This window comes from Phacochoerus africanus, chromosome 8 (assembly GCF_016906955.1).
Source record: "Phacochoerus africanus isolate WHEZ1 chromosome 8, ROS_Pafr_v1, whole genome shotgun sequence".
NCBI classification, from domain to species: domain Eukaryota; kingdom Metazoa; phylum Chordata; class Mammalia; order Artiodactyla; family Suidae; genus Phacochoerus; species Phacochoerus africanus.
The window spans coordinates 11211158-11223959 of NC_062551.1; the positions used below are offsets into that span (position 1 = coordinate 11211158).

At 40.4% G+C, this 12802-nt stretch overlaps 1 protein-coding gene across 6 annotated transcripts in view; it reads right to left on the minus strand.

Annotated features, from left to right (window-relative positions):
* Positions 1-12802, minus strand: part of CNTNAP4 (contactin associated protein family member 4) — a 278641-nt gene that overhangs the window by 11592 nt on the left and 254247 nt on the right. For 5 of the 6 annotated variants that reach the window (XM_047790390.1, XM_047790392.1, XM_047790393.1 and 2 more), the window contains 4 exons: positions 11281-11520; positions 8720-8944; positions 6936-7069; positions 6032-6119 (listed from right to left, as the gene is read on the minus strand). In XM_047790390.1, coding sequence (XP_047646346.1) covers positions 6032-6119; positions 6936-7069; positions 8720-8944; positions 11281-11520 — 687 coding nt within the window. The remainder of the gene's footprint in view (positions 1-6031; positions 6120-6935; positions 7070-8719; positions 8945-11280; positions 11521-12802) is intronic. The other variant, XM_047790395.1, reaches the window with a different exon arrangement.

Consider the following 12802-nt stretch of genomic DNA (forward strand, 5'->3'; position numbering starts at 1 on the left):
CACAGTATCCGATTGTACTAGGATGACATGGAAACAACCTCTGGTCCTCTATTACACGTTATCAGACAACTCGGATAGAATTCAAATTTTACTGTTCTTGTTCTGCCTAGTCCTAGAGACCACATTAGTCTGGCTGCTCCAGCACCTTTTGCTGTGGCTGTGCCCTCTCTCTACCCTAAAGTGCTGTATCCATACCTCGTACAGATTCCATCCTCTCTCTCTTGCCCATCAATGCCTGTTTGTTTTTTCATTTTTTAAAAAAATAAATTCACTTGCACAATAGCATTAAGTCCCTGATCACAGCTTTATGTTTTTACTTATTCCTGGTGCGGATACATTTTAAAGCACCTTAGGAATTAAAGAAATAAACAATGGCTTTCTCCTTCTCATTTTAGAATATGAGTTTTATCATTGAACGAAGGTTTCTAGATTTTGGCAGCTGATAAATACATAATTTGGGATTGGGGACTCTGGCTTTTATCACTCGGTGTTTCTTGAAGTGTCAGTAGAGCTCTGTTTCATTATGTTTGACTGCCACATCAAAGTGATGAGGCGGCATCCTTGGCAAAGGCATCCACCTGCCCATCCCACCTGGGGCAGGTACTCGTGATTATATCTGCCTCTGACAAATCCCAATGTCTACCTTATCATCTGCTCTATAATTAAAATCAGGTAATATGTCTCAGCATCATGGGTATTCTCTGGGTTTGGAACGTGACACTTCGAATCTATGCATGTGTATCATGACGAGGAGAAAAGGTGTTTTTAAGTTTCTAGGTATGGCCAGTTCAAAAGTGACATAGCTGACTGGAAACGATTAAAGCCCCCACAAGGATCAGAGTCGGGCTAAGCACTGAAGATCGTCTGTGATATTTTAATTGCTAAAATATTCTAAAATCAGGGAATTCCCACTCTGGTGCAGTGGGTTAAGAATTTGACTACAGCAGCTCAGGTTGCTGTAGAGGTGTGGGTTTGATCCCCCGCCAGGTGTGCAGTGGTTAAAGGATCTGGCGTTGCTGCAGCTGTGGCTCAAATTCAGTCCCTGGCCTAGGAACTCCCATGTTGTGGGTATGGCCTTAAAATCAACCTGATGAATACCAAAAAATGATTTTAAGTAGATCCCTTACTTTTTCTGGCTCTAAACTATACTTCTCTTTCAAAACGTGCTTTTAAAATAACCCCTCCATTATCCTAAGAGACATAGGACAATATATTTACAAAACCACAAAGCTCTTACGTGACCTGGTTCACTTTTTCTCCTTCACCTCTGGGTGCTGAAGTGAGTTTTATGTAAAGGATTCCTGACACCTGGAGACTGTTCTCAAACGTCTTCCTGGGACATTGAGTAGATGTGCTTCCCTAGCTGACGGCAGACTTTATTTACATGTGGCTTAAATCTCCACTGCAGTAATGCAAGTGCACTTCCCGGCTCTGTAGCCTCCGAAGAGAGAAAGGATCACTAATGGTCACCAGTCGCCTCTAATATTTATACTAAAGCTCCTACTCCCCATGAGTGAAAATAATCTCCCAGCGTCTCCTCAAATAAATCATAAAACTCTTCGACCATATAAACATATCCAGATATAGAATGTGGAGCTTAGTTGGACAGTTAATTATGAATATTAAAGGCAAATTTAATATACTTTTTTGATTATAGGAGTATCTGCACAGAGCTGCCTGGCTAAATCCTTGATCTTCCCACCCCAGTTCCCTAATACTATTGACTATTATTGCTAAAGTTATTGCGTCCTTAAATATTTCAAGTGTAATAAGGAGTTAAACGTGGTTTTCCTGTCATCATAATAGAGCTTGATATTATTTCTAAAATTTACCCTCCTTTTCAACATCTGCTAGTAACATTGGTTAACAGTACAATAATTCCAAAGTTTCCTGGTGGCCCACTGGTTCAGGACTCAGCACTGTCACTGCTGTGGCTCAGTTTTGATTCATGGCCTGGGACCTTCCGCATGCCTCTGGCATGGCCAAACAAAACTAGTGACAATAATCCAAAATTATTTCTATGATTCTTCCTAAGTTTAATATATGAGTATTGGACTCCCAAGGTAATATAAATAAAAACAAAAATAAAGAAATGGAACCTTATCAAACTCACAAGCTTTTGCACAGCCAAGGAAACCATTAAAAAAACCCAAAAAGACAACCTATGGAATAGGAGAAAACAGCTGCAAAGTATTAGCCCATTTGAGAGCTAAATCTGACAACTGCTAAATCTCCAAAATATGCAAACGACTCATACAACTCAACAACAAAAAAAACAAGCAACAAGATAAAAAAAAAAAAAATGGGCGTAAGACTTAAAGAGACATTTCTCCAAAGAAGACATATGGATGGCCAGAAGGCATGTGAAAAAAAGGCTCAACATCACTAATTACTAGAGAAAGGCAAATCTAAACAACAGTGAGGTACCACTTCACACTGGTCAGAATGGCCATCATTAATAAGCCTACAAGTAACAAATGCTAGAGATGGTGTGGACAAAAGGGAACCCTCCTGCACTGTTGGTAGGAATTTAATTTGGTACAATCATTATGGAGAACAGTATGGAGGTTCCTCAGAAAACTAAATATAGAACTATCCTATGATCCGGCAATCCCACCCCTGGGCATATATCTGGACAATGTATAATTCAAAAAGATACGTGCACCCCTATGCTCAGAGCAGCACTATTCACAATAGCCAAGACATGGCAACAATCTAAATGTCCATCGAGGGATGAGTGGATTAAGAGAATGTGGTACATATACACAATGGAATACTACTCAGCCATAAAAAAGTATGAAATAATGCCATTTGCAGCAACATGGATGCAACTAGAGATTCTCATATTAAGTGAAGTAGGTCAGAAAGAGAAAGACAAATACCATATGACATAACTCATATGTGGAATCTAAAATATAGCACAGGGAGTTCCCATTGTGGCACAGCAGAAACGAATCTAAGAACCATGAGGTTGTGAGTTCGATCCCTGGCCTCACTCAGTGACTTAAGGATCCAGCGTTGCTGTGAGCTGTGGTGTAGGCCAGCAGCTACAGCTCTGATTAGACCCCTAGCCTGGGAACCTCTATAAGCCAAGGGTGTGGCCCTAAAAAAGCAAAAAGACAAATAAAATAAAATACAGCCCAAATGAATTTATCCACAGAAAAGAAACAAACTCATGGACACAGAAAACAAACTTGTGGCTGCCAAGTGGAGGGAGGAGGGAGCGGGATGAGCTGGGAGTTTGGGGTTAGTAGATGCAAACTACTCCATTTAGAATGGAGAAGCAATGAGGTCCTGCTATATGGCTCAGGCTACTACATCCAGTCTCTTAGGATAGAACATGATAGAAGATAATAAAAGAAAGGGAATGTATATGTGGAGATACACACACACACACACACACACACACACACACACACACACATACACCTGGGTCACTTTGCTGCATAGCAGAAATTGGCACAACAATATAAATCAACTATACTCTAATCAAAAAATTCAACTAAAAAAAGATTCTCTCCGGAACAACTCTCTGGAAAATTAACAGCTCCATTTTAGCATCTATTTTAGTATAAATTAATACACCATGTTAAAATATAATAATATACTACATAACATTTTGTTCTAAATTCATATACCATACTAAATGACCATAGTTACCAGTCTCCTTTGAATTGCAAATGATTTAAATCTGGCATTAGTTCCTGGACAAGATCCATACCTTAAGCATATACCAAATAAATTCTTACTTATGCTTCTAGCAGAATGAATGAATTCAGACTACAGAGTTCATTGCTGATTTTGACTTTAATCTTATTTTCCAGCATGAATGATATGCCTTTTAATAATATGTATCCTTGAATAAATATATTAACAACTGTATTTCTGTACTAATCTCCCATATTCATTACAAAAAGGAAAACAAATATTTGTATCATGAATGTTATTATTCTACCGTTTGGTTAAGACAATCTTCCTCAAAGAATGCAGATCAGTTTTCCCTTTATTTCATAATATATTTAACATATTTCTACTCACACAAAGTGATTTCCTCGGTAAGTACGGCATTACCGTTGAAGATGTTATTTCTTCAAAAACATGATTTTATCAACATGATGCATAATTGTTAGAATTTTTTATCTTGTATTTTACATTTTTATGTAATGCCTCATCTCAGATCCTTGCTAGACGGAGGAACTCTTGAGATGAGGATTTGTTATAATTATTTGATTTTTATTACTATGGTAATATGATTGCATTTATGTAATTTGCATTATGAAACTCACTTGGAATTTTCCAGTGAAGCTTTCCAAATATCTAAGTAGTCCTTGGCACATATTTTTTATGTTCACTGCAGCATTCTGCGAGAACAATACCATTTATGCATTCCCCTGTTTGTATGAAGAGTAAGAGCGTACAGTGTTGGGGCTTATCATACATAGTACTTGAAAGTCTACAAATATTTATACACTTAACTGCTGATCTTCTCCAGGGCCCACGTTTTGATCATTCATCCATAGGTTTCAGCAAACATTCTTAAGATTCTGAGATTATGTATAGGGAATGTGAGAAATGACACCTCGAGGACCAAGAAACTGGAATGGTCCAAACATTAAAAGATTCTCAGAGTTCCCATCGTGGCGCAGTGGTTAATGAATCCGCCTAGGAACCACGAGGTTGCAGGTTCGATCCCTGGCCTCGCTCAGTGGGTTAAGGATCTGGCGTTGCCGTGAGCTGTGGTGTAGGTTGCAGATGCGGCTCGGATCCCGCGTTGCTATGGTTCTGGTGTAGGCTGGTGGCTACAGCTCCGATTGGACCCCTAGCCTGGGAACCTCCATATGCCACGGGAGCGGCCCAAGAAATGGCAAAAAGACAAAATAAATAAGTAAATAAAATAAATAAATAAAAATAAAAGATTCTCTTCACTGTCTTGGACAAAATACTCCAGGTGAGTGTCATCACCACACCAGGAATGAAAACCAGGCTGTAGGAAGTCTCCCACCCCCACTTTTACAACCACTAAAAAGAAAACCCTTTTTAAAATTTACCACCACTCTTTCCATGTAGTCCTTGTGAGCAAATATGGAAGAAAAAAAGGATAGATATTTTGATGTTAAAAGGGCAAGAATATGGGAGTTCCCGTCGTGGCACAGTGGTTGACGAATCCGACTGGGAACCATGAGGTTGCGGGTTCAATCCCTGCCCTTGCTAAGTGGGTTGATGATCCGGCGTTGCCGTGGGCTGTGGTGTGGGTCGCAGACGCGGCTCGGATCCAGCGTTGCTGTGGCTCTGGCGTAGGCTGGCAGCTACAGCTCCGATTCAACCCCTGGCCTGGAAATCTCCCATATGCTGCGGGAGCGGCCCAAGAGATGGCAAAAAGACAAAAAAAAAAAAAAAGGGCAAGAATATGCTTCTACAGAACTCAGTGCTATAATCAGAGGGAACTGGTGGGTAGAAATAAAAATTACAAGGCATTTAGACAGACACTGGGTCAGATGTCACTGGGCTCTAGCAAAAGCGGCCACTGCATCTCAACAGGGCAAAAACAGGATTCCCGCCACAATGGAAACATACTCACTAGCCAGCAGAAAAGCACAGCTTTCTCCATTTTCTTCTAGAGCTAACCCTCGTTTTATCATTAGATGACAGGTGGTATATCTGGCAGCTGACCGATACACAGTCCATTATTTCTACCTTTATTATTGGGTATTTTTGAAGTGGGAGAGCAATCGTGTGTCTCATGATGCTGGACTGATGCCTGGCCGACACCATGGCGGCATTAAAATCAAAGGAGCATGCCTACTCATCTTGCACGAGGTCCCTGCTCATAATTACAAACCCTCTGAGAAAGCGCATTTTCTGTCTTGTCACTCACTTCACAAGTAAAATAAAGAAGATATCTCTCTCAGCATGATTAAACTGCATGCGGTGCGCACATGCACGCCTGTGTATTTATATGTTTGGAAGTTGACTCTTTTGGTCTGTGTTTATGCCTCGGGGTTGCGGGGGAAAGGCCATTCCTTTTACTTACCTAGAATCCTGCCCAGTACGAGAGATCTGATTGCGCTGAGTTCTGTACCTGATGCCAGGTGGACTTGTCTCCTGGCATTCTCGTCAATCTACAGCATTGTTACACGAGATGCAAACATCCAAATGGATGCCATTGTTGAGAAGACAACAGAAAGCAGTGGAAAAGAGAAGAAAAGAGTAAAACAGGCAACTGTTAATATGGCCCCAGAGATTTAGAAAAGCAAAATTGAAAGCACCAGCCACTTATAAAGATATTATTTTCTAAACTATTTCCATGCTACCCTCAGATACCATAGCACCCCACCTTCTAGCCCTGATATCACTTTATTTTTCTCCACTGTACAAGAAATTCAAAATGGGGAAAACCAACAAAAAAGATACAAGTTATTTTCATCTTTGTATTTTTACTTAACAAAGTATTTCTACTTGAGTTATTCAGCTAAGAATTTTCTTCTAGATAGAGGGCCGGAACATTACTGCTTTTCTTCAAACACTGGTAGAGTGGATAATTCCACTTCCTCTGCTGTAACTCACATCATTTAAAAATTTCATTGTGATACTGCCATCCCTAATGTCTGTGCTAGAAATACACCTGCATTCATACCCACCTGAAGTAAACTGGGTTCGTTAGAGTAGCAATCGTGATAAACCAGAAAGCATTTCCCTCCTGAGCAAAGTCAATCAAGTAGGAAAGTTGGGCCTTCTCAGTATCAAATATTAATAATATCTTGGACAGAATCTTACTGCTTAGAAAACGGAACACATTTGCTGGTCTGTGATCTGTGCCTGAGTAGTACTGAAAAGATGCCTTTATCTAATCTAGCCATTATCAAATGTCTGCTGTAGGTCCTTCCTTTTGGGGATTGTAATTGCCCTCCTTGGGTCTATTGCATTGTCTCTCTTACCTCCACAAAGACCACGGCTTCTTCTCTGTTGATCTTTATGTGGTGAAGTTGCCCATCCGCCATGTTTTTGAAATCGAAGTTAACAACATCGGGCTCTTGATATCTATTTAGCTTGTACCTGATCTGCAAACTTCCTAAAGTGGGGGGGGGAGGAGTTATATTTCAATTACAATTGTATTTTAAAAACTGTTTTAAAAAAGGGCACTCAGTCCTTTTTTGTTATTAATTGACTTCTGGGGGAAAAAAGTCACAAGAGTTTATTTGGATGTACCCTCTCATCATAATTCCTAGAAGTCAGTTTCCATGTGAAAGGGCATATGTTCAAAATTATCAGCACATGTGCTGCTAATAAGCAGGCTCTTTTCTGCAAATATTTAATTTGTCAAGTTTGTTATTAAGCATAGGCAAATCTTGGTACTAGCCTCTAACTTAAAACAAGAAGACTTGGTATTACTGTTATGAAATGTCACATTACTGTGGAATATTGCAATAATGTTCTATTTCTGTAATCTCATCTTTCCAAAAAAAAATTTTTGCCACTCCTGAAATGCAATCAATTAATGGAATTATTATAAGCAAATACAGTTTTGCTAAAGATCAGAAATAGTTCCGAGTGGTCATGGTCATGGAATTTGGAATGAAATTAGGATGAAATGAATGATTTTAACCTAAACTTATTATTAGAATTAACACTACTCACTTAGTTGCCAGCAAAGATGTCAATAAATTCACTTCACAGGATATATTCCAGTTTGACAAAAAAAATAAATAAATAAATAAAAATGGGGAGTTCCTGCTGTGGCTCAGGGGAGGTGAATCCGACTAGTATCCATTAGGACACATGTTCGATCCCTGGCCTCACTCATCAGGTTAAAGACTGGCGTTGCCATGAGCTGTGGTATAGGTCACAGACATGGCTCGGATCCAGCGGTGCTATGGCTATGGTGTAGGCTGGCAGCCATACCTCCAATTCAGCCCCTAGCCTGGTAACTGCCATATGCCACGGGTGCAGCCCTAAAAAGAAAAAAAGAAAAAAAGAAAAGAAAAGAAAAATTTTCTAACGTATAGAGAGATAAGCTTCCAGCTCAAAATGTATATCTTGAGAAGAAATAGACTTATTCAACATTATTATTTTTATTTTGGTGTTTGGTGCCCTTGGGCCATCTTTGACTTAGTGGAAATGGTATATTCACATGTATGTAGGTTCTACTGACAAAATTTTGTCTCTAATCCAGATAAAGGGACAAGAACAAGAGTAAGTGGTTTGCTGAGACAAGGTCTCTTCAGCACACACACATCCTAAGCCACACAGTATTATCCTGCATTGATGTACTAACATTTTCCACAACTACCTTATTGCCTAAAATCAGAACCAAAAGATTGTTTTGTGAATATTTTCTTATACATTATTCCGGTTTGTTAATATGTCCCCAAAACTTCTCTACTTTGAGTTAAAGGAAATATTTCCTATGTACAAATAGGCATTTTATTTCAAAATGAACTGCAAAACTGATACTGATACTCTTATGAAACAGTAAAGAGATTCTAGCAGTAGGAAAGTATAGTAAAATATTTTATCTACAAAAATTAAAAATTCACATTGAAGAGAGAAAGACATCTTAAGTATTTTAAATAATCCTTTTAAAGTTACGGGAGAGTACTGAAAAAAGCAAAACTGAACGCACAACACAGGCACGCTTTTGTTCCCTGTTTGGAGCTGAAAAAGCAAGAACATGAGAAGGGTCCGTATTAATTCAATTTTCCCTCATGTGTAAAGCACTCACCATTTCTGGCAATGATAACTGAAAGGTATTCTTTATAAAAGGAGCTCACGTAGAGCAGCAAGCTTGGCGTCCGTGTCGTGCGGAAGCTAAACTTGATGGTTTCCCGGCTGAGCTTCACGTCACCCTGAAACGAGGCAGCGTGGGAGCTGGAATTTTTACTTAAGGAGTAATTTTCTTGAAAATTGTAAATGATGGATGCACCAGATCCAAAATAGGCAGAAATCTCTGAAATGATATGCACGTTTCATGTTAAAAAAAAATTAGGAACAAGGATTTTGTCTCAGTATAAGAATCAATACTTTTTTTAATTAAAAAAATAAGTATCCAATCTTTTTAAAGTCCTTTTACTTACACGAGATTTTCATATCCTAAACTCATACACACACACCCCTCCCCAAATATTTTTGTATAAAGATGAAGACGTGTGGGGCGCTAACTAGCGAGGGACCCCTGACCTCTGCTTTCTTGCACTGCTCTAAAGGGCAGTTGTGCAACGTGAGCTGTAGAAAATGTTCACGGGTCATGTAGCAACGCCTCCATTTCTTCAGCATTTTAGGCCTTTTGTCCGTTTTATTACTCTTCCTGTCTGTGATAGACTTTTTTTTTTTTAGATAATTTTATTTTTTAATAATTTAAATTTTTTTTTCTTTTTTAACCGCCTTTTTTATGGAGTTCAAGGACCAGGGATCAGATCTGAGCCACAGTTTTGACCTACACTGCAGTTGCAGCAATGCCAGATCCTTTAACCCACCCATGTGCTCGGGCCGGGACTTGAACCTGGGTCCTGGCACTGCACAGCCACAGCCCATCTTGTTGTGCTACAGCAGGAACTCCTATAATATATGTTTTATATCCTACATAATATGTGGATGCGGAATAACACTCCTGATTGCGCTGAGCATGATGAACTGGAAATGGTTTAGATTCAGAAAGTGAAGCCATGCTTTTGTAAAGGCATGGTCTTAGTTCTAACTTTAAAGGTGAGAAGTACAGAAAGGTAGCAGCAGTGATTGATCACCACAGGTTGATTTCAAACGATCACTTATTCCTGATAAAAAGCCAAAGATTTCTTGAAGAGTGCATTGTGGCCAACTTGGTGTTAATTAATCCCAAACACTTCCATCGCAAATCAGGGATTACTTCAATTTGGAGCCAATTTTTACTGAAGTAGAGTTGATTTCATTGAAGCAGAGTTGATCTACAATCTTGTGTGCAGAGCCAATTTTGGTTAGGCTCCTTGAGGAAAAGCTTCAGTAGTCCAGAAACACTTACATAAAGCAACTGAATTAAACTGGCTGACAGTTTTCTATGAGCAACGATGAAGGCGTAGCAAATATTTGTATATTCAGAGATGTCTGTTCAGAACACTGAGCACTGCACTTAATTCTTTTCCTTCTACCATGACACGGATCAGCGAACAAGCCCAGCTGAAAAATGGTCCACTCTCTCACTTCACCAACAGACAGTCGACATCTCACAGAGCATAACGCCCGAATATCTCTATTTTGTTGCACATCAACATTTGGTGGAAAAGTTATTTACATTCCCGGAAACAACACCTGCTTAGTAAAACAGGAAAGTTTCCTAACTGTCTCTGCCCTGCGGACCATCTCCATCAGAAACAACAACTGTGCTTTGAAGAATTTTAAATTTTAGAGCTGCTCCACGGGACAGGTTGTTGACATTTGTATTATTTATTTTTATTTATTTTTTTAATTTATTTTAGGGCTGCACCCATGGCATATGGGTTCCCAGGCTAGGCATCGAATTGGAATGACAGCTGCTGGCCTACGCCACAGTCACAGCAACGCGGGATCTGAGCTGCCTCTGCAACCTACACTACAGCTCTTGGCAATGCCAGATCCTTAATCCACTGAGCAAGGCCAGGGATGGAACCCGCATCCTCATGGATACTAGTCAGATTCATTTCTCACTGCACCACAATGGGAACTCTCTTTTATTTTTTGCCTTTTTTAAAAAAAAATTTTAGGGGATCTTCATATTATTTAAGAGCATTAATTGTAGATAGAAAAGAGGAGATCCAGCAGCTAACACTTTACCACACCAAGAGGCGACTGTTAGAGGGTTTGTCATCAATGGACACGAGTTTTTAAAGAACTGAGGCAAATATTGAAATAATGAAGTGTGATTGGCATCAAACAGGCAAAATTTGCTAAAAAAATTTCAGAACCAGAAATACCTTCTTTTTGTCTTTTGTCTTTTCAGGGCCACACCCGTGGCATATGGAGGTTCCGAGGCTAGGGGTCTAATCAGAGCTTTAGCCACCAGCCTACACCAGAGCCACAGCAACACGGGATCTGAGCTGCATCTGCGACCCACGCCACAGCTCACGGCAATGCTGGATCCTTAACCACCCGAGGGAGGCCAGGGATCGAACCCGCAACTTCATGGTTCCTAGTCGGATTTGTTTCCGCTGCGCCATGATGGAAACTCCAGAACCAGAAATATCTTTGTTTCCAACAGCTACAGAGGACAGGACTGTGGGAGGTTTTATTCATGCTGGATAGGCTTTGGCGTGGGGGCACTCCTGTTGTACTCACCATCAGAGCAGAATGGTCCCGTGTATGCAGACGAGGTGCAATCACAAGAGAAGCCACTGGGCTTCTCCCTGCACTTCCCTCCATGGTGGCACAATTTCCCATAGCTGCTGCAGTGCCCTCCACAGCCTGGCTCCACTCCGGGAGTGACCTTGGCTCTTTCCTCCAGGTCCAGCGCCACACCGTTCAACTGCAGGGACCGAATGCAACCCAGAAAGCCCCTCTGTCGGGTGGCCGTCCCACCTAAAAGGGAAATACTGCAAATGCAAACATGTTCCTAGGTGTTTTATTCAGGATTTAAAGGCCGAATCAAACTGAGGATGGCCAAAATTGTGGCCTAAGTTTGATGAGGCAACATCATTTTGGAAGTAGGATATGGGGCGAAATATTACAATTCAAAAGAATAAAAGACAAAGTATGGCTTCCTTTTTTCCCCAAGGTTGAATTTGTTACAGATTTGTTTTCTAGAAGAGTTTTAAAATGAGTCTCTTCATTCCAAAGAAAAACAACATAAAGGCTCTATCTTGCTTTCAATCAAAATAACAGTATTAGGCATAGATATTCACATGTAAAAACAAATTGACCAGAAGCAATTTTATGTATTTAACTTTTTTCTTTTTAGGGCTACACCCATGGCATATGGAAGTTCCCAGGCTAGGGGTCGAATTGAAGCTATGGCTGCCGGCCTACACCACAGCCACATCAATGCCAGATCTGAGCCAGGTCTGGGACCTTCTCTACAGCTCACTGCAACACCAGATCCTTAACCCACCGAGCAAGGTCAGGACTGAACCTGAATCCCCATGGATACTAGTTGGGTTTGCAACCCACTGAGCCACAATGGGAATTCCTTCTCTTGCAATTTTAAATAAGCATATATTTGTGACTACGTGTGGTTGGTCTTTCGTATTGAAACCTGATCCTGATGGTGGCACAGTTTGAACTGAGTGAGAATTAGGAAGGACCCCTTGAGTTTTTCTGACTTGACTGTGTGCTGATGTGGTCTTTGGTGGTTACCCTTTCCTCAAAAACATGCAGCATCAGATTGAGCACCAGACTGTCTGCTTTTGCCGGGAATGATAAAAGCAATGTTCACATATGGAGATACCGGGAAGTCACTCTCGCTTATACCTGAGTTAACTTGAATTTGGTGTTAAGGAGAATAGCCTGTTCGTGGCCTGTGAGACATACACTGTACATCTGCTTTAACTATTAAAGAAAATGGCACAGTGACCGGAAGTACAGAACGACCATGTGAAATAGAAACATTAAATGCCCCTCCTCCTGCGAGGCACCGCTTTGATGATAAGACTCCCTTCCCATGTGCCCAGGCTGTACGCACTGTGTACGCACTGCTCTTTTTTTGAAACCGTGAAGCAGTGTAACCTTGACTTTAATGTTCTTTGTTCTGACAAGATAAAAAAATTGTGCTGAAAACCCTGCTTCTCCAGGGCAGTTTCTCAGAATAATCTCGGAAGTGGGCTTTTGGGCTAGTTCTCAGTTCGGCTCAACTAAAATTCCTTTC